Source organism: Colossoma macropomum, unplaced genomic scaffold (assembly GCF_904425465.1).
Source record: "Colossoma macropomum unplaced genomic scaffold, Colossoma_macropomum, whole genome shotgun sequence".
In the NCBI taxonomy this organism is placed as follows: Eukaryota; Metazoa; Chordata; class Actinopteri; order Characiformes; family Serrasalmidae; genus Colossoma; species Colossoma macropomum.
In genome coordinates, this window is record NW_023494785.1 from 12,503,498 (window position 1) to 12,526,008 (window position 22,511).

Here is a 22,511-nt window from a genome sequence, read left to right on the forward strand (position 1 = left end):
GAGTTACAATCTTGACTTATTTTGACATTACTGTTAGTGATTGACTGTTCTTTTCAGTGTTTTTGGTATCTTTTTGGTTTTTAAATACTGGCTCTGGTGCTTCAGTGACAGATACATAGTGTGCAAGGGGTGCAAATAATAAATCCAACAGAGAAAGGGAAAAAAAAAATAGCTAGACAGTGAAAATTCAATGATCAAATGTAATGGGTTTTGAAGCAGGAGGTCACATTGTCAAGATTTTGTGGAAATGAGGATATGCTCAGAAGATCAAACAGAAGCACCAAACCACACTGAAGATGGTGGAAATAAGAGAAAATAACAATTCTCAGTGTGCTTAAGAGTCTCCAGTCTGGTATGATTGTTAGAGATTTAGAGGGCAACAAAAGCTGACTTGAGCATTTCCTATTACATCTTCTCTCCTGGCTGAACAAATCACCTCTCATGGAATGAAGGAGGAGGTCGGTATTTATTGAGTCCTTAAATGGCATTGCTGTGTGCAATTTAGTCCTCAGTAGGCTAATTAGTACATGTCCTGGCTTTGTTTCTTAGACATGCTAAGTAGGCACGGTTATGGCACATGACGTGTGGAAACAGTTTTGTTGTCCTCGAATACACAACAACACTAACAGAGTGATAACAGAAATAAGCTCACATTTATTATGCAAAACTAAAAAACAAATCAAATCAAAAAACCCTACAACAACAAAGAATGGCATGTGCATTTTAGCAAGAAGGACAATCTGCATCAAATAAAGTCAGGAAACCTCAAAGCAGATTAAACAGCTTAGAACATCACACAGTTAAGCAGAACTCCATTACTTATCCAGCCACAATATTTACTTAAATGCCAGTGCTGTTATGTTCATGTTTTCTTCAGTGTCCTTGCACACATAGTATTCCAGAATGAATGCAAGCTGTACAGAGTCCAAGAAGGTTTAAAATCAAATCCTTATATATGCATCTGTATGTATATATTTATATATTACACAAATATAAATTCTTCCCGAACTTTAGAGCATGTCATATTAAATTCACAGCTAGATATAAACAGAAAAAAATACAACAAAATTGATAATAGTATATGGGTGAAAGGTAGCCCATAATTCTTTGCGTCCATGTTGTGTTTTTATCATCTGGAGCACGAAGCACATGTCCAAGAAGACTTAAGTCTTATCCTCCAAGGCTTTTGAAAAAGAGTGATTCTGGTGAAGAGAATAATAACATTTTGGGTGCAAATATTGGTTTCATGTAAGGGACAACTGTGCCATCCACTCCATGGAAAGAGCAAGTGATATTTTTTTTTCTTCTGTTTGCTTAAAGAACAGTAGAACTGGAAAAAAAAGAGTCACCCACTATAGCAAAGCTCCCCTCACGCAGCCACTAGCAAAAAGCAGGATAGCAAGTCCATAGCTCGTAGCTATCCTGGTACCTGGGGAAGAAATTACAGCTGCATCAATATCTTAAAGCTGACAGAGGCAAACAGCAAACAATGAATCATGGGTATCAATTACATGCAAGCTAGCAGTCATCGCTTATCATAGACAACATGGATTTTTGCCAGTTTTAGGTCTTGTTACAGCTACCGCAATAAATTTAACACAATAAATAAACATCTTACGGAACCCCGGAGAGAGTTCAATACTCATACATATCTGACTTATGGTATGCACTCAAGGTGCCACAGAGGCTTCTTTGAGTGATGCTACTGAAGAACCACTGTTGGTCTCCTATAGAAACATGCCTGAAAAAGGAATTTGTGAGTATGAAGATCCTTTTTAAAGGTTTAAAGAATCTTCACATGCACTGCTCGTGATTCTTCAAGGTTTCTTTAGTAAAGGCGATGGTTGTAAGTGGAACCGTGAACACTCAAAGAACAATTTGAATGCATACATGTTTTTTTGCATTGTTAAGTATTAAACGTAAGTATCTTTAATGTATATTCATATTTTTTGCATTGTTAAGTATTAAATATAAGTATAAAAAATAGATATAGCCAAAGGGAAAAAAAGCAGTCAATGCTGCTGTGCAATGAAAAAGAGAGGGAGTTGGACATAAGAGGAATAAAACATACAACACATGAAGAATAAAAGGAAAAAAGCATATAATAAAACTATAAAAGATTTGGTGGGTCAGGGGACAAATATTGTCTCCCTGGTCCAGGGTGTTTTCTTGCATTCTCAGCCTACAGGCTACTTTCTAATAGATTAGTGATTCTAATTCATTAAAGGTTTCCATTTCCATACATTTGGCACATTGATTTATTCAAGCCTGACTTCCACTCAACTCCATGCATCAGATATCTTTTTTTTAATTATTATTATTGTTATTATAATAATAAGCAAGCAAGTTTGATGACTGTGTGAAGCATTATACAAACTACGTTTCATTTTTATTCATATTTTGTACAAAATGAGGAAACAGAACAAATATTAGGTTAGACATACATAAAAAGTACCTTGAAAGCAGCCAGTTTAAATACACACATTTGCTGCTCTCAAAATGACTTTCAGATTTATTAATTCACACTTGGGGGTGCTAAATTAGTGTGTAATTCATTAAGGCACAATGGACAGCATGTGCTGTTTTGCTCATTTGAGAGACGCAATCTTCAGACCCTGTTAGTGGATCCACTTGCAAATGTTTTTGCGCATGTTGTGAAGTTTTAAAAGCTTTTGTAAATCAGGCTTTAGACACTGCCTTTACAGAAATGTTTTTCCAAAGAACTATCCATTGAAGGGATTTAGGGTTCTGAAAGTGGCTCCTCTTCGGCAGCGCTTCAAAGAACGCTGTGTGACACCTTTCTTTTTCAGATTGTAGAGAGATACTGTACAGTTATATGCAAAAGTTTGAATGCCCCTGGTCAAATCACGTTAGTTGATTTTGTCCTCTACAGAGAACAAACTTAAATATGACATTTTGCTTCAATCTGCTTATTTTAGTGCACAATTTCTATTTATTTGCTCAGAATAAAAATAAAACAAAGTATAAAATGTGCTGTAACCTTTGCACAGGACACGATTTATGTTTTATTTTTCCCAATATGTTTAACCACTTAACATCCCAGGTTTATTACATACCAAGGCTTATTATTCAGTAACTACAGAGATTTCATTGCAAACTGGCTGAGCTATTCTTAGATTATAGAATTGTGTAATAAGGAGAGCCCTGGACATTTAAGGGGCTAAAGCAGCAAATAAACAGTAATTGTGCATTACGATGTGCAGAAGTGTGTTCAATGAAGAGGATGTGCACTTATTTTCACCTTGAAAATCAACAAAACATGTGATTTGGCCAGACTATCATGGATAATCATGAAGCAAAATAAATTCCTGACACTTCTGTTTGCAGGGTAAGAAAAAGAAAAAAGAAGAGCGCACCTCAAATAAATGTAAAAGCCTTTCACTGTTCTCAGGAGGCCTTGCAATGCAAAAATCAAACTGCCATTAAACTGACACGAATAGGGATTTATGTAAATCCCTACCACTGACCTGACCTGTCAAGATGCTGTCTTTACCTAAACGATTTCTGAATCCATTCACTACATCCTACATGCAGAGAAAGCGGCTGCTGAAAAACCTGCCAGTAAGCACATGGGTTAGGATCTCATCTATCCGAGCATCTAGCCGTGCTGATAGTGCTGTAGTGGAAGGGCTTTATCTGACCTCGTCAGCACATCATGCTGAATAACTTGTGGTTCATTTTTAAGATTTTTTTTTTTTTTAAGCTCTAACCTTACTTTATGACAACTGTGAAGACACAATCTTCTGCGCAATCTCCATTTAAATTGTCATTCCTGTTTCGTAAAAGGAACTGACACTCGTGTCATGAAGCAGGTTAGTGAATGGGACACCCTTTCATTTTATGTCAGCTAAGCCAAGCCAATTCCTCTTACTTACCAAGAGAAAATTACAGTTCTGTGTTTTGCATTCATTTTTATGTATTGTCTGCGTTGTAGTTTAGCTGTCACGTTGTGCAACACAACCTACATTTTCTCAGTGCCTCAATTTTGAGCTTGCATACTTTCCAAGGGTGTTAACTGAATGCGCAAGAGCTGCCACCACATTACATCCCTGCATGCATGGCGGCAGGAGGGCTTAGCGGGAAAACTGGGGGAACGTATTTAGATTTGTCGAATGAGTAATTGTTCTAGGGAAGCATGTTCGCACTGTTTTTTCAACACATTACGTAAGGAGATGATTTATGAATGATCATGAAATTTTTACATAGGAGGGAGTGAATTAATAGATTTTTTTAATGGGACTCATAAACTGGAGCAACCAGCCATGAATTTGCATTGGAAGAATCATTGCGTGAAGTATAGGCAATTAAATTCATGCATTTATTAAGGTAGAAAGCTTGTTGACTAAGAATGAGGCCGAGTTCTCTTTGGGCAATGGGCACTCTAATTTTTGATCTTTGTTTTTGCAATTATTTACTCGCATTTTCCGCTCTTGTTTTGAACAGTGGAATTAAAATAGGTGGCCTAAAAACATCAAAGCAGATCTCACAAACAAGTTACGTACCTGTAAAAAAAACAAAACAAAAAAACTATTGAAGAGAAAGTGAGAGGTAGAGAAGAGAGGGAGAGGGAGAGGGAGAGTGAGAAGGCTGTATATTTAGCCATAAAACCCCTAATAACAAGGCAACATTGAGGAAATGGAAAATGAAATTTTCAGTAAATCACTGTGACATTTACGGGATTCTTCCTTCAGACCAAGCGCGGCGGTTCTTTGAGAGGAAGGGTGTCTGGGGAGTCTCTCTCTCAGCCAAGTTCAATATCAGGAAAGAGAGGAGGAGAGGAAGAAGGAAAAAAAGAGAGAGAGCGAGAGATGGAGGCTCACGACCCTCTGCTCCTCCCTGCCAGATTTCATTTAGCCCGCAGTGATCAAGTGAACAGGAGCATCATGGAGGAGAAGCAATCGCACCGAGCTCAAGCTTCCCTGCGTCTCCTCCTCCTCCTCGTCCTCTTTGTGGAGAATAATTAATCATTCCTGCGAGCTGTTTTTACGCAGGGCTGAAATGCTCTCAGAGCCCCTCGATTACACATTGCATCTATACATTTATAACCAGCTCTGTCCAATTAGCTATAAGGAGTGGTGGGAGTTGTGTCAGAATGTCATGATCCGTAATTAGAGCTCACTGATCTTGCAGATGGCTTTTTTCATCGAGTTGTGGTTAGGTAAGAGTGCTTAAGGTACTTCAACTCAAGAAACAAAAGTGAGTGGTAATTATGAATGCCATCTCCGTTTGTGTTAGTTTCATTATTGTCGTCATGTTTAATTTATCCATATAAATAGTGTATGCTTTCAAGTATTGTTTTGAATGCACAGGCCTGTCGAAATGTATTCTATACAGCCATCTGTCTGTCTGTCTTTCTGTTTGTCTCTCTCTAGTCTCTCTTTCTCTGTGTTTGAGAGAGTATGTATGTGTGAGACAGCACAGGGCTCGTCTGCCATTCCCCCATGGGACCGAATGGGCTATCAGCTATTCTGTCGATGCAGAACTTCTGCCCATGTCAGAGTAGAGTTCGAAATGCCCAGCTGTCCCTGGGAACATACAAATCACCTCGACTCCACCGCTTATAGCCGCCTACTGACACATACCGCTGAAACACATAACATTTCAATCTAAAACGCTTCGTCGGTTCGAATATGGATCAAGACGTTGCTTTTGTATGTTCTTAGGGTTCATTTGAGGACATTTACTCTGACAGCTCTCCTCTAATCACATCCTAATGCACCGTAAGGTTTATCCAGTCATTATTTTTTTAAAGACTGTCAAAACTTGCCTAATAAAACAGGCCTCCAGCAACTCACTTTTACATTATGGCCTTCTTTTGGGAATCCAAATGTTGAGGCAAACAAGTTTCTAAAAGATTGTAATAGATTTACTATTTAGAGCAGCATTATAAGCCTTACGCAATGCTGCCTTTATTGAATTGATGAGCAGAGTTATGGCTTTTACTGGCAGCAGAAATGGCCCTGTAAAGTCCTTTACAGGCACTCCTATAAATTCCATTATGAGTTCTGCTGCAGTTCATATAAAGCTTATTACAAAACCTATTAAATTTCAAAAGTTACTTTCAGAATTTGACTTCTAAATCTTGTAACTAATGCAGTCTGTCATGGTAGCTCCAGTTGAGAGTTTTCATGGTGAAATCACTAGTTCTGAGTTTACTCCTGTCCGAAGTTCACTTACTCACTCGAGCTCTGTATGAACTACATAAAGACCAGTGGAGAAAAATCCATAAAAATGCCTGAAACAGTCTTTCTTTTAATGCATTATTTGTAAACTAAACTTACTATATATTTTACAAAGTAATAACTGTATGAGAGCTTCATCAACATGACTGGAATTGTTCTACTGGGACCATATCCTACATTTTTGCTTGCGTTTAATTTTTCCCCCAAGACCCACTTATAACATTTATGCCATTCTATGAAACAAATTCATTTTTCATGAACATTTTCCAACCTCTCGTCATCCCTTGTCATTACACAAGCAAATTTTGTTACGTATACTGTAATACATGTATATATGTAAATATGCTTTGTTCTGATTGGCTGTCCTGTATTGTGCCTCATTCAAAAAGCTATTTGGGAAGAAACACCCTTTGTAACTTCAGCATGAGTGGGCAGGGCTAAACTGCTGTAGGCTAAATAGGCAGGTGTATGGAAATTTATAGTTTTTTTGTTGACAAAAACAGTGAATTCAAAATGGGCTGGTTTTGCAGCTTTGCTTTCTTGCTGGAAACTGGACTAGAGATGGAATGCTACGTTTTGAAACTTTAACAATGTTTATATACATGAAACCTTTTGGTTTAAAAAATATCAGGAGCATTCAGTTTTCCATGATGAAGTGTCTAATATAGTGATCTAATATTTAAAATAGTGATCTAATATTTCCTACTTTGAGAGAGCTGTGCACTTATAAGATTATCTAGCTTTTTTCCAACATTTTTTACTTAATAGTAATTTTATCAAGTACAATTATCTCACTATATTAGCAAATAATTTTGCTTCTTTCAAGCACATTTCTTAAAACAAGCAAAATTATCTGCCAATATTGTGAGATAAATGTACTTAATAAAATCATTTAAAACAACTACAATGTTTGAAAATAAGTTTAATAATCTTAAAATAAGATTACTACAATCTCAACAGAAGAGATATTAGATTTATTAACTAGATTTAAGACAATTTTACTTGACAACATACCAATTTTTGCAGTGCAGGACAGAAGTAAATATGGGGATTTATCACTACACTTGTGACTGTGCACAATGCTATCAAGAAATGATATTCTCTGTATCAGCTTTTAAAGCCCTTCAGTACAAAATAAAAAAAATAAAATAAAAGTAAAATACTATCTAAACTTCATGTTTTCTGTGACAGTGTGCCCTATGGATTCAAAGATCAATAATATCTGCAGAAGTGAAACAGATACAAATGCCAATCTAACAACATACACACCAACACACAAACCCAAGCTGAAAAGCAGCAGTGCAAGCCACTCTTACCTGACCCTGCGCTGTGTTTGACTGTTTTTGACTGTGAAGATTGGGAGGTAGAGGTGGACTGGGAGCGCTGGTCTGAACTCATGCCGTTGCTGTCTTGGCCCAAAGCTGAGCTGCTCTTACGGGGTTTCTTATCCGTCAGGTGCAGGGGCGACGTCTTCTTGATGAGTCCTCTGCGGGCTGTGGCGTTGACCTTCAGATAGGCCTGCGCTTTGTACTCCTTCAGTTCTCCGTAGTTGGCATCGGTGACTCGGCACTCGTACAGCCCCTCGTCACTCTTGCTCACGCGTGAGATTTGTAGTTTGTGGGAAATGTCATTGCCTTGGACCTTGACTGTCTGTGGAGGAAATGGAGGACAAAGTTTAAGTAACGTTCAGTCTGTCACTCACTCTCAATGTTTTGGCCTTTCATTTTACATGGACGTGAGAAAATAGCTATTGGACTTGTAATATTGAGGCAGCCAGTCTGTGACTTTAGTGTAAAAAGCTGGCTGCCTGAAGGTGGTAAACACTACAGAACATCAAGCTTGCATTGGACAGATGAGAATAAAGTCTTCTGTAAGGAAATTTAATCCTTTTTTTCCTTCCAACGATGTCCAGACACATCTACACACAACCTTCCATGTCATTAATTTGCACTGTAAGATGATTGGGGGTAAAAGGTCTGAAAAGCTTTGAGCATACTTACACTTATTTTAGTTCCTTCATCATCAGGGTCAGGCTCTGGTATCAGCTCCATCTAGAATTCAAGAGAAGCATCAAAAACATGAAAGACTGCCTTCAGGTTTTCATCATTTTAAAAGTTCAGCCCACTTTATCTTGGATAACCACAGCCTGGAATTCTCACTTGCAAGCCAACTCAGCCTGTAAATATTTCAAAGACTCTATAACTTATTATATTTTTTGTTGTTCAAAGGAGAGGAATGCACTTTTTACGAGGCATTTCTTACTTGACAGCTAAAGCGAATGTTACTATTTCATTAAAACAGTCACAAGGACAGATGGTACCTTACAAGCCATTTTCTATAGGTTAAGTAGTTTAAAATCTTCAGACAATAAGCTGAATAAGTACAAGATATGGAAGAGTTCCTGGCTCCTGTTTTTATCTTTAGCTGGGCACCATAGATGCTGACTAGAAAGCTGTAGGTTTAAATGTCTTTGATCTCAGGGGAACTGTATAGAAAATACAATAAATAAAAAAATAATAGGTTCATTGTTCGTCTTCACTTGAGCCCAAAAATCCCAAACTTGACTAAGCTATAAACCCGACATTGATTTTAGTGGATACTGAAATGAATGCCACATGGATTCCTGCCCAGGGAAGACTTGCTGACTCCAGGCTTGAACCAGGCTACAGTGGTTTTTAGTGCAAGGGAATAAAATGGACACCTTTCAAATGCAGTGCTATCAGATTCTTTGTGTTTTAAAACAAGAGCTGAAAAGGTAAAGGGAGGGGGGGAGGAGCTTTTGTGAAATGACTGGCAGAGAGCTTTATGCTGTGGTCAACTTTTGAAGGCTGTGCAAGAAAGAGAATTGACAATAGAGCAAGTACAGCTAACAGTATTTGTATAAAAGTTAGGCACCTAAAAGGCTACATCATATACAGCAAGAAGTACAAAAAAATTCCCAAGTCTTATTCTCTCCCACTTCCTCTTAAGTGGTGTACTTTATCTCCATTAGCTCCATGGAACTTACCATCAGGTTGCATGCTATAAAATGCCGCTCATTTAAACCAGGCCTCCAATAGCTGCCCACTCTGTACAAATACAATTAACCTAATTGTGATCTAATGAATTTCCAATTGCAATCCTGATTCCCAGCATTCCACTGGGAGTTCAACACGCTGCTATTAGCCTCTGTTGTGCAGGTGTGGAAAAAAGGACTCTTTGGTATTCAAAAGGCTAAATCTAATTGTTTTACTTCATGGATGTACCATATCATGCCATACCATATCTGATAGAATTTTAGTTGAAACAAGTACATCAAGTACTTCCATAGAACATGAGTTACATGTGATTTTAAGACCTCTAAATGACAAAATTCAAATTATGATACCAACTTGCTCACAACTGAACCAACATTCAAATCCATTTCTACTCATGGAGCCAACAAACCTGAGCTGAATGTTCTTGATGGACCACTTCTGATCATTTCCTCTGTACAATACACTCCTTTCAGAACACCCTGTCATTCCTCATGCTCAGTAAAATTGACTTCTTCTAAAAGGTGCCCCTGTGATTATTTTGCATAATGCATGAGGCTCTGGGGTCTCTGCACTAAATTAATGTCAAAGAAGGAGAATGGAATCATTTATGATAAAATATAGACATAACTCCCATGAATGGCTGCGGTCATGTAGCATATGCACTTCATTTCCATGAAATTTAGCTTTCCACTCCACCCATCTTTAATATAGTTTTGAGTCCTTTTACTTATTTCAGCAAGAATTAAAAGCAAACAAGGGCAAGACCAGATGCAACGATGGATGTTAAGATATAAGCACTGCATCACTTTCCCAGTATCTGTTGGATATGGTGCTTTTTTCTTTTTAAAGCTGGCTGAAGTTCAATACATTCTTCTATTGCTGCACTTTGCCCTGTGTATGAGGAAAAGAACACAGATGCATTATAATGGCAGTGCCAAGGGCTCAGCAAACCCTAGACCAGATGAAATGCAGCAGAAGCAGCACACAGCCGTTGCTTGAGTAGACATATGCTAAACATACTCTCCTTCTCTCTTAATGACCTTAGGGCTCTGTGTAATGAAACAAATGTGTGTGCATCTGCAAAATTTCACAACACAACCTCAACTAATGCAAGACGAGCAAGCTCTGGACTTGCACTTTTGAGACCAGAGAGATAATAGCTAATTAAGTTCTTTCATGCACTTAAGCAGTTTTCCAAGTAATCACACATCAAGATGTACGGATAATGACAATTATCTGGGCTGATTGCACTACAATTATCTCTCGTGATCAGCGTCGTACTTCTAGACCGGTTTGTCAATGCAGTACTCGCCTTAATATGTTTAGATTTGTTGTGGTTTAGATTCTGTTGTCTTAATGAAGAATATTAACCCAGAAAAGCTCTCCTAATTATATTTTAAAGATGCTACATTAATTACCCTTTTAAAACCATGGCCCATCTCGCATCCAGAAAGTACGGTCCAAAGCTGCTTGCTGCTGCCGCATTCTGTTGTGTTCACTTGTTAAATATGTTCAGAGTTGTCCCAAATGATCCACAAATCAGAGGTTTCATTCAAAGGCCAGGTACAGCACTGAAGTATTCCAGCATTGTCAATATTTTATGCTTCCTTTCACCATCTGAAATCTCCCCAGTTGCATGCTTTCAGTTTTTAGTAGATCTTCAAACTCTCTTTTTTTTTATAGTCAGTCCTTCATAAAGCTGCCAAGACATCCATGGCAGAATGGAAGAGGTATAACTCAGAGTTCAATCTCTGAACATAATGAATGTTGTTAGATGGCAGATGTAACCACGGTATTGTCAAGAGGTACGCTGTGTTCTGCACAAAGAACAATTCAGTGGTATGCTGATGTGTTGTTCGATCATGTGAGGCAGTATACAAACTAACTCATTAAATCAAGTTCGATAAAGCTCAGAGGAACAGTATCATTTATGGCTGGACCATGAAATATTAAACTGTGTGCATCATGAATTTCAAGTCAAGGTCATAAGAAAGAAAGTTGTACATTTGTTGGCAATGACTTACATATATAGAACAAAGCATAGAGCAAATATATATAAAACAAAGGAACACCTGTTACATACATTATAGGTCCAAAAGTTTGTAGTCACCTGCTCATTCAACGTTTCTTCTGATATGAAGGGTATTAAAAGAGAGTTCATCTCCACTGCAGTAACAGCCTCTCTTCTGTGAAGGCTTTACACTAGATATTGGAACACTGACATAAGGATTTGGTTGCATTCTGCCACAAGAGCATTAGTGAGGTCAGGTGCTGATGCTGGATGATTGGTTCTAGATCACAAATGTCACTACAACTCCATCCAGAAAGTATTGGATGGTGCTCCATCACTCCAGAGAAGGCAGTTCCACTGCTTCACAGTGCAATGCTGGGGGACTTCATACTGCCCTAGCCAACACTTGCCTTGGGCATGGTGACCTTACAGTCATGTGCAGCTGCTCCAGAATGTCCCATCCTTTGGCAGTGCTTGTCTATGGAGATTATACAAGCTGTGAACGTCTGTGTCAGTAGTGGATGCACCTTAAAGTAGCTGAATGCAATAATTAGGACTGCCTGAATACTTTTGGACATCTGAAACGCTTGGTTGAATTTAATGAGCCATGCAGATACAACCTTGTATGAATACAGAGAAATAATGATGGCAGTTTTGATACCATGAGGGTTAGAAAGTATTGCCTTAAGTACTATTAGGCTGCATAGGACATGGAGTTAAAACTGCATAATAAAATCATCCAAATTTAGTTGGACAATATACTGCATCAAAAGAAACTGTGTTTTTTATTCTTTTTAACTTGACAGTCTATGAAAGTTTGTGTTGCATTATTGAAAAGGTAGACCTCACTTTTGGTTTGATCCTAAATGTAATTGACACTTCATAAACAATTGAGAGTTCACAGGGAAAGGAGAAGCATGAATGTTTCTCCACTGATTTTTTGGGAGACTATTATAAGGAGATGATTCATCCAAAAGAATTTTAATAGAGTAACATTCACTTTGTTTTTTAGAGTAACAGTAAAAGAACATTCTTAAAACACATTTAAGTCACCCTTTATTTGGATGGTCCCCTATAGATGATCTACAGATACTTAAATCATTAATAAACTTTCTGGTGATAGTTGATTATCAACAACATTATGTTTAGGATTTGGTTTAGGAGTAGGTGTAGATTTGCTTGAGGTTAGGGTTAGGTTTAGGGTTAGGGATAGGTTTAAGAAAATCTTCCACACTCAACTTCAAGTTCAGTTGCATTTAATAGATATTTAGTTCAATGTTACTTAAAGATATACTGGGCATCTACAAAGCATCAAAAGTGAACCATCCAAATAGTGTTACCCACATTTAAATACCAATACAGCATTGGATCAATGTTGAAGTTTGACAATACATGTAGAAACACAAAATGCAGTTCTACTTACAAGAAGTTTTCAAAGTACTTGTTCAAAGCATCTTAATGATTCCAATCCATGTGCCAAATACAATTTATACTTTTTTTCTAAATAAAGCAAGCACATATCAAGCTAGCTTCTATGTTGAATTAAACTCATGTGTGGAGAGGGAAGATAGGCTTTCTGAGCTGGCAGAAGAAAATGCATAAAATCAAGAACAAGTTGTGCCATGTGTTGCATGTATGCTAGCGGTACCAAAGTGTGGGCAGTAGGGTGACAAGTAGTGAACCTCTGCCAAAATTATATTCACATTACTATTCAAAATGAACCAACTCTTTGACCTACAACACATACGTATTCAGCCAGTTGTAATGAAAAATTATTGAGCGAATTCTTTTAATTCTGTCAAATATCTGTTAATGTGTAATGTTGCTTACTAGTTATTACACTTTGCTAGCAGGCGTTAGCGCATTCCCCAGTGGGTACAGTGTTAGTCCTACATGAGGTCATTTAAGATCAGCAGATGAGGCTCAGTATGGTGAGGGAGACACCTCATATGATTGATAGCTTCAGCCTTGAACTAGACATCTTGTCTGCCCATGACTGACAGCCTGAAATGAATTATTTCACTCAGATTCTGAGTGGTTTCGGTCTACATCCTTCCCTCCAGCATGGTCAGGTTTTTTTTTTCATTTTTTTGTGGGCAGTATATATGTCTTCACTGATCCCTGACCTCACTGTCTGGTCTGCAAAAGCAAGTCAATATGACACAGGGCAGGGTTTCTGTAGGCCTTTGTAAAGACAAGCTGAGTCTTTTATATATATTTTTTTCAGGTGTTACTCAATGCAAAGTGTTTTAATTTGAATTGCATCCCGGCAATTTGACTCAAACACAATGAACTGCATGGAATTTGATCGCTTGCGAATTGCATCAAAAAAGGTATCAATCTTTTTAATATAAAAAATGAGGAAATTCAGTGAAGAGACAATTTGCATAATCTAGTTCTGCTACAGCATGATAAAATATGTGCCTGTAAGATCAAAGCAAACAGTAAGTTTAGAGGATACATATAATGGATAATCAAATCAAATTTTCCTTGCTTGCATGTTAGAGTTTTAAGTTTAAACCATACCATTCACTCCCCGGTCCACACAGTCCATATATAGAAACTAAACTTCAAAAACAGGTTGCTTTGATTTGATTTTGTTTTGTCATGAAAGCCAGTGATAACTGCCTATTCAGTCTACAGCAGTTTAGCTCCACCCACTCATGCTGAAGTTATAAGGAGTGTTTCAGTCTGAGACTTCTTGAATAAGGCAAAATACAAGGCTGTCAATCAGAATCAGATGGTTATTCACACACAGCCTGTTTAATTCTAAAGGAAGAAGACAGTTTGGAAAATGTAAAAATGAATTATGATTGTATTTGGTTCATAAAACCACATACATATAAACATAAGTGGCTTCTAGGGAACAAAAACAGAACACAAGAAAAATCTAGGATATGGGCCTTTTAAAACCATATATGATGAACAAGAACTAAATAATATAATAATTCTACACATGTAAAAGTATAAAGCTTTATGTATTTTGAGGCTCTTTAGTTTGCCTGCAGGCTTTTTAGCTTGTTCCTGCAGAGCACACTTATCAAACTATAGTTCTAGAGTTATGTTTGGACTTTTTTCTGTAATGTGTCTGGTTCAAATCAAGACTTGCCTTGATTCATTGCTGAGTTATTGACAACAGAGTCTAAAATCACTACGGTAGGAAAGCATTCTTGGTTTCATGTAAAACTCTTTCAAAAAGGAATAGATTTACCTGTGATTAACTTTTCATCACATGCCTTATTCATGAGTACAGAATCATCCCGTGGAAGGACAGGAACGCTTCAAGCTAAGGAGTTCTGGCACTTGATATATGACTTCTTTTATACACCTAAAAAAGGTTTGAACCTGCAAGCTTCAAAATGTTGCTAGTTCAACTCATTCAGAGTAATTTGCTCTCATAATCACTGTATTGCAATGGTAATAGAACTTAATCAATGCCAAAAGGGCCAGTCCGGTAATTTGTAATGTTTGTATGGTTGTATCCGAGACCTGTCACTAATGTACGCCTGATTTTAAAAGGTAGAGGAAAATTCATGCAAAAACTTCCATGGTGAGTTGCCGAAATGATAGTAAACCAAGCAGAGTATGTAATCAGCTACACTTCCAATATCTCTGCCTGTTCTCTATGCGATCCTCTTAAGTTTTGTGCAATCTGCCCTCAAATGCACATGCATGAGAGAGAGAAAAACGTTTTCCATAATTCCTTGCACATGGCCTATAAACTGTATGTTTAGGCTTGTGGACTAGTTTAAAACAGTACTGTGTAAAAGTCAGAGACCACCATTCATTTATTTAAAATCTTGTTGAAACTGCCATTAGGTACAAGTTATTCATTGTTCAGGAGGAATTTCCATGAAGGTTAGATATGTTAATCCACTTGCATAAGGCAGGAAAGGCAAGGAAAATAAGTGAAAAACAGGAGTTTCCAAAAAGAGTTATTAAAAGGTACAGAGAAAATGGGACTTCTAACAACTGTACAAGACCTGGTAGACCACCAAATCTGTCCCCATGAGATAAACAGTACTTAAAGCTTTCATATTTCAGACATAAGAGAAAATCAAGCTCCACTTTTGCTTCAGATCTGAATAAATCTTTCTTTTTTTCATTTCTGTCCATCCTTCCACTGTGAGAAGACAACTCAACACTATGTGTCTGAAAGAATGTGTGGCTGTCAAGAAGCTGTTACTGAGGAAAGGAAATAGACAAAACACAGGAACATTTGCAAATCAATTATAGATGCTGCTGATGTTCTCAGAACAATGGACTGACCAACTCAGAGTCCAGACCTCAACACTGTGTGTGTTTAGGATTACTTGGATTGTGAAAACAGAAAATTCAACCAACTTCTAAGACTGAACTTCAGAGGTGTGGAAAAATATCCCTGCAGATTTCTTAAAAAAAAATAAATAAATAAAACTGAAAGTAAGTCTCATGAAAATAATGGAAGCTGTGATAAGGCAAATTACAAAGTAACTATTGAAACATTGATATTACATTTGGTTGTTTAGGCTTCTATGTCATTTTCTGTTAAATCTATGTTTTATGATTTTTCTTGTTGCTGAAAGATGAATAACATGCATAGAACTTGCACAGTACTATACATTACACATGGACAGAATGTGTCTGCTGTACCCCTGAAACTGCCGCAGAAGGTTTAATATACCACGGACTCACTGTCTGTGCAAACAAACATTTTATAGCCTTGTAATGCAACAAAGTGTTCACGTCATGGAATGTCTGTTGAATCACTTGCCAGTGTACAGACATAAAGATGGTCTTCATGAATAGACAGAACCTTGAACTACCAGAACACTAGCCAATGATTTTTTCAAGGTACATAATTGGGGAATTCAGTACCAGAGTTTCTAGAGGTCATCGTGACTGACAGCTAAGCTGTGAACATGAGTAAGTGAATGCTCTTGGTAAGACAGCCTTCATATTTATTTTACTAACTAGTTATGTGTTATTTTTCATAAACTCTAGTGACTGAGAAGATGTCTATTAGACTGCAGATAACACACACACACACACACACACACCACACACACACACATATATATATATATATATAGCTGCTGTCAGAGGAGAAGGAAAACACCTACTTTACTTTTAATGTAAGTCAATGGAACCAGAATTTTTCCAAGTAATTTTTGCCTATTTCTGTTGGTCTATTCATCATGAAATTTACACACAATTTAAAGGGCAAACTGAAAACTGAAAAACCGGCAAAAATTGAGATAAGAGGTTTTGTTCTGACAGCAGTGATATATTTTACATAATTTTCACCATTGACATAATGCCAAAATTTCTAAAAAATTCTAAACTGTATGCCATGTATAATAATTTATGCATGTATTTATGCATGTGACATATAACACAAGTCTGTATAGATCCCTGTTATTTTTTCCCCTCTCCATATGGTGGGTCGATTCATTACATTTTGTTCATGGCACTGAGGCATATTATTTAAACACAGCACAAAAAGCTTATCAATGATCATCAACACAGCTGTTCCAAACCCACAGATATACACAATGCATTTAATCAGCGCTCAACGGCTGCCACTCGGTACAATAAGCTTTTCCTATCCTCTGTAAATGACTTTCACACAATGAGGCGCAGTGGCACTTAGAGCTCCAGATCGACGTCCTTAATCAAAACAGTGTGGCAGTTCCATCTGAGCAGGATGTGTCAGCCGGAGCCCTCTTGAGTGACTGCATTTCATTTGGTGGCAGGAATGAAAGGAGATCGGCCCGTTGGCAGACCAGAGGGCAGAAGGCTAAACCCAGAAGGGGGTCAAAGTCATCCCACACATCAAGCGGACCCGTCTGTATTTAATCTAATCTGCCACTTTTATGTGTGCGCACTCATCTCCTTTACGGCCGCAGGCAGCCGTCCACAGGCTTCTGTTCCAAAGAGTCACAACTGGCTCCTAATTCATCCCTTTATAGAAGAGGACTGAGGGCTACTCAGATACAGAATATGTGTTATGGTGAAGCACAGGAAACTGAGGTGGCATATTGTTCTCCAGGGTGGTCTCAGTGTATAAGGATGCAGTGATGTAGGACTGAGAGTAACAATGAAACATTACCTACTTTGTGATCCTTATAAAATAAAACTCAAAAACCTTTTCCAGCTAAATAAGTCTTCAATGAATGCTTTTGGAATCAGAGATATTGAGTGTAATGGAAGCTTTTTATTTTAATCACACAACAGTGAGTTTGAGACTCTGTGGAAATGGGATCCTACCAATCTCTCACACATGCAGTTTTTTTTCTGCTGTTTTTCTAAGATATTAGTTTGTGTTAGATAACCAGAGCACACTTGCTAGCTAAGCTAAATTTTTGTTTTCCAGGACTCGCTGTGCATAAACTGTTTGTCAGGCATAGTCTTGCTTACTTAGCTTGTGCATAGTTGCCTTTAGTGGGCAAACTAACTAGCTGCTGGCTTTATTCTTATTCATGGGCTTACATTGTGGGTCTGAAATACTATGTAGAGAAAGGTCTTTCTTCACACTGGACCCAGTGACATTTGGGCCAATGACAAATAAGTCTTTCAAAATCTTAGTACAATGGATACAAAAATGTCAGAATGTGTGTGTGTGTGTGTGTGTGTATATATATATATATATATATATATATTGTTTTAAGTTATTTACCACTGCTGAAACATGTATAACCCATTAACTAGCCTTTGTACTTGGACACCCGTATAAACCTTTGACCTTGAGCTTAAGTTTATAAATGCATTCTTTAAAGTGAATTAACATTTTTAGAATAGCTTTGCACCATGAAGGTCACTTGGGGTCTTTTTTATTAGGCACTGCACAGAAATGTACTTTGTTCACTCTTAAAAAAGATTGTGCTTCAAGAGTTCTTTAGTAAAGAAAATGGCTCTATATAGAATCATAAACACTCAAAGAACACTTTGCATGCTTAAAGAGTTCTTTGCATCATGAAATTGTTCTTCAGAGTGATGGAAAATGGACATGAATGTGCTGTAGACATTTTTCAAAAGGGTTCTATGTAGCACCCAAAAGGGTTCTTTTATTGTTACAAACTTAACACCATAACCCAATGTACCTTAACCCTTTTGGGTGCTATATAGAACCATTTTCAAAAAGGTTCTTTATAGAACCATCTACAGCACAGTCTCCATCAATTTGAAGAACCATTTCATGAGGCAAAGAACCGTTTAATCATGCAAAGGGTTCTTTGAGTGTTCATGGATCTATATAAAACCATTTTTTAACTAAAGAACCCTTGAAGCACCATATTTTTTTAAGAGTGTTGTCAGTTGTGGAAATTTGTGGAAATGAGAATCTATGAGCAAACCTTTTTCAATGAGCTGAATATTTTTACTAAATAATTTTGTTTATTTTGCAACAAGTTTTGAATTGAATGTTTTCAAACATAAAACTATACCAAAATGTTTTATTTCGATTTTCATATGGCTACATTAACCGTTTTAATAGTGTACTCAATCTGCATTTATAGTTGGACAGTAACACCACCTGATATGTTTAGATTTTGGTAAGCATAAATGCCTGAAATTTATAAATATATTCATGTAGAGGATGTATTGTAGAACGATGTGGTAGGATTTATGCATTTATTTTATTATTCAATAGGAAAATAATGGACTTCCATGTCAAAAAATCCATGTCATTTTCTTGAGCCAATTACATTCTACAAACCTTACAAACAAGCTCCTTCTAATGCTTCAAGTGAATCACTGATATATTCTAATCCTTGCAAATTTGAGAAATTACAAAATGTGAAATTTCTCATAAATTTGCAAGGATTAGAATCTGCAGTGATTATGAGCTTGTTTGCTGAGTGTAAGTGGGTTCTAGTATTTTGGTCTGGTGCTAATTTTAGAATTTTACAAAGCAACTATCTATTTCACTTCTTTGCCACATGACATTTAAACAGTGGTGAACAGGGACTGAACATTTGACACAACGTAATCAATATGTGAAGGTCCAGAAATGTAGATGCACAATTTTGTCATGTTCTTTGTGCTTACAAAAAAAATATTGTCTGAACCAATGCAATATAACTCAAAGTTGAATTTAATCAAGTTGGCGCCTCAAACGGTCCTTCACAGGCGGACACGGGCACACACATTTGCACCTGTGGCAAGAGCAGTTCCAGACATGTTCTTGCAGGGGCTGGGATGGATCAAATGTGAGTCATTCACTAATTGGATGCCCTCGTGCCAAGTGTCTTCAAAGAGAACAACTTTTGTTTTGATCTAGTAAATTGAATTGGACTATGCTGCTGGCATCTTCACTGCATACTGAATGCTCACTGAATCCCCCCCTCCCTCTCAATCTTTCTGCCCACTCATTTTCTCTCTCTCTTTCTCTCGCTCATCACAAGGCCATGAGTGTTACGCAAAGATCTGCTGTGTGGAGTCACCAAATTCTCTTTCACCCAAAGTCAAGGTTTATTGGGTGTCTTCCCATAAACACGATGGACAATAAAACCAGGATGGACAAAGCCTTCCCAGAGACTCATGTTCTTGAGAACCATGGTAATTCAGTCCTGCATGTGCACTCAGTTAACACAGTGGAGTTATATCGATCCTTAATGACCTTTTTTTGGAGAAAAAATGGACTCATCAGCCATGAACTATGAGCATCTCCCCTGTGATTGCCTCTAAGACAAATCTTATCCCTTTAGCAAACATCCCCTGCACACCACATTATAAAGGTATCTGCGAAGACAACATTCCACACAGGTCAGGGTCTCTGGCAGCACAATAAGGTCTACTCCTTATACAAGTACTAGCTCAGACTAAGATGTAGTTCCATTACCAGCAAAATATTTTGATACTTCAACCACATTTACCGGAATAACACTTTGATTATGATTACAGTTCAGTTACTGTTCTGTTTTTTATGAGAATCTAAGGCAGATGGTTATAGTTTTATGCCATTCTGTAGATCAGAAGAGCTGCCCTATTTCCTGACAACAGAGCTTCATTTGTAATGGGCGCCATGTTGTCAGTGAAAATGACGCTTTAATGTCAGTGCTCTTTTTGACGCGCAGACATGCACCAGCATGTGTTTGACAAGCAGGACAAACATTTGCTCTGTCATGCTGGCACAGTCTCTGATTACTAAGGCCAAACGTCATGACATTTACGAGGTGGCTGAAATGCCTCATCATTTACATTTATTTTGAGCGACGAAGCCCTATCAGTCACGCAAAAATGCATGTAGAAATGCAGAAAAGATTTTTTGAAAAAAGAGTCAACATTGAATCATGAGATGATGGTATTTAAACCACTATGCTAATACACCATCTCTGGCACCTACACTACACAGTCACATGCAAATGTCTGAACACCCCTGGTCAAATTACATGTTTTGTTGATTTTCTAAGTGAAAATAAATTCCTCACATCCTCTACAGTAAATAAACTAAAACATGGCATTTTTCTCCCAGAGCCCAATTTCTGTTTATTTGCTGAATTAAATATATTGGGAAAAATGAATGTGCATTAAAATGTGCATTCAGGATTTGCACTTATTTTCACTTTGAAGTTTGCACTTATAAAATCAACAAAACATGTCATTTAATCAGGGGTGCCCAAACTTTTGCATATGACTGTATACAAACTGTATGACACCACTTTTTTTCTGAACACAAGGATACTTATAAGCCGTTTGTTCCCTTTTGCTGTAGCAACAACCTCCTCTTTTCTGGGAAGGCTTTACACCAAATGCTGGAATATTACTGTGAGGATTTGATTGCATTTGGCCACAAAAGCATTAGTGAGGTCAGGTAATGATGTTGGATGAATGGTTCTGGATCACAAATGCCACTGCAACTCATGATGCTCTGTCAAAAGAAAGAACACAGTTCCACTGCTTCACAGCCCAATGCTGGGGGCTTTATACCCCTCTAGTAGACGCTTGGCATTGTGCATGGTGACCTTAGGCTTATGTGCAGCTGCTCCAGAGCATCCCATTCTATTGACAGTGCTTTTCTATTGAGATTATATAAGATGTGTGTGTAACTGGACATGTATCAGCAATGGGTACCCCTTAAAGTAGCTGTACTAATGTGAAGGGATGTCTGTATACTTTGTAACATATAGTGTATCAGAGAAAGCTGAAATATCCTAATAACCCAAGAACTACAGCACTAAGGAACTAACAATATTTTCAAGTATCTCTGAAGCATTTATTTAAGACATTGTAAACATAAGAATTGTTGTTTCACACATCGTATCACATATTACATTTTAAACTGCAATACAGTTATTCTCAATTGCTTAGCCTACCCATATGGGGTGGGTTGTAATTATTTCCTTATGTGTTGCTATATTACTGTTTATCACATACACATGCTCCCTGAAATGTTTCAAATAAGTAATTCTGAAATTATATACACTAAAAATGGAAACAAACAAGAAAGCCCAGAACAATGGCTGTCTTTTTGCTGTTCCTGCACTTTTTTAGTTCAAAGCAATATCATAAACTATATCTCTGTGTGCAAATCACATCTCCCTCTAAGAGCAATCCGTAGTTCACATTCTATTAACAGCCATTTTCAAAGACCATGACATCCATTCCATTACAAATGTCCACTGGGAACAAAGAACACTCCAAGTATTTATAACTAATGGAAAACTGAACTTGAGCCAATACCAACGCCTCCTTTTCCTGTAGTCATAAAGTCTCTGGTGGGCTGCGCATATTCTATGTACGAATATCACTGAGTTCAAACAATATTGTAATAGTTGTGTGTAGAATATAAAGATGGAGCATGCAGTAGAAGAGTGCCAATTAGCAGCCCTATCTATTCTTGTTTTGTGGATATATTTGTGAATTGGACTGGCTGACAAAAGTTTCTTTTGTACTCTGTTTTACTGAATGCAGTCAATGAATGGATAATATCATCCCTACATTTTAAACACCTTGAACTATGAGCTGTTTTTTACTCTCGTAAAAACAGCCTAAATATTAGTTTCACAGCAATTACCAAATCATTCATAGTAGTTACTGAATAATAAGCCTTAAAAATTGTTCACTGAAAATAAGGTTAGCTTTGTGTCATAGTGTTAACAATTACATAAATGTAAAAATTATATGTAAATATTATACATTTATGTTCTCAGTTCAATTTCTGCTTTTCTCATTTATCAGAGGCTTAAATGAGGAAAGAGGCATTTTTGAATGCATACAAAAACATTTTAATGGCCATAGTAGCTGTTAGTCATTTGAATCACTACACTGCTGTCAGTGAAACCAGTGGAGGACAGAAGC

The 22,511-nt window shown here is 37.3% G+C and overlaps 1 protein-coding gene across 1 annotated transcript in view; it reads right to left on the reverse strand.

Annotated features, from left to right (window-relative positions):
• Positions 1 to 634: 634 nt before the first annotated feature.
• Positions 635 to 22,511, reverse strand: part of vstm2a (V-set and transmembrane domain containing 2A) — a 29,186-nt gene continuing 7,309 nt past the window's right edge. Inside the window, exons 3-5 of the mRNA XM_036578693.1 lie at positions 8,204 to 8,254; positions 7,520 to 7,853; positions 635 to 1,429 (exon numbers count right to left, since the gene is read on the reverse strand). Of these exons, the coding sequence (XP_036434586.1) occupies positions 1,353 to 1,429; positions 7,520 to 7,853; positions 8,204 to 8,254 (462 nt within the window). The 3' untranslated portion in view covers positions 635 to 1,352. The remainder of the gene's footprint in view (positions 1,430 to 7,519; positions 7,854 to 8,203; positions 8,255 to 22,511) is intronic.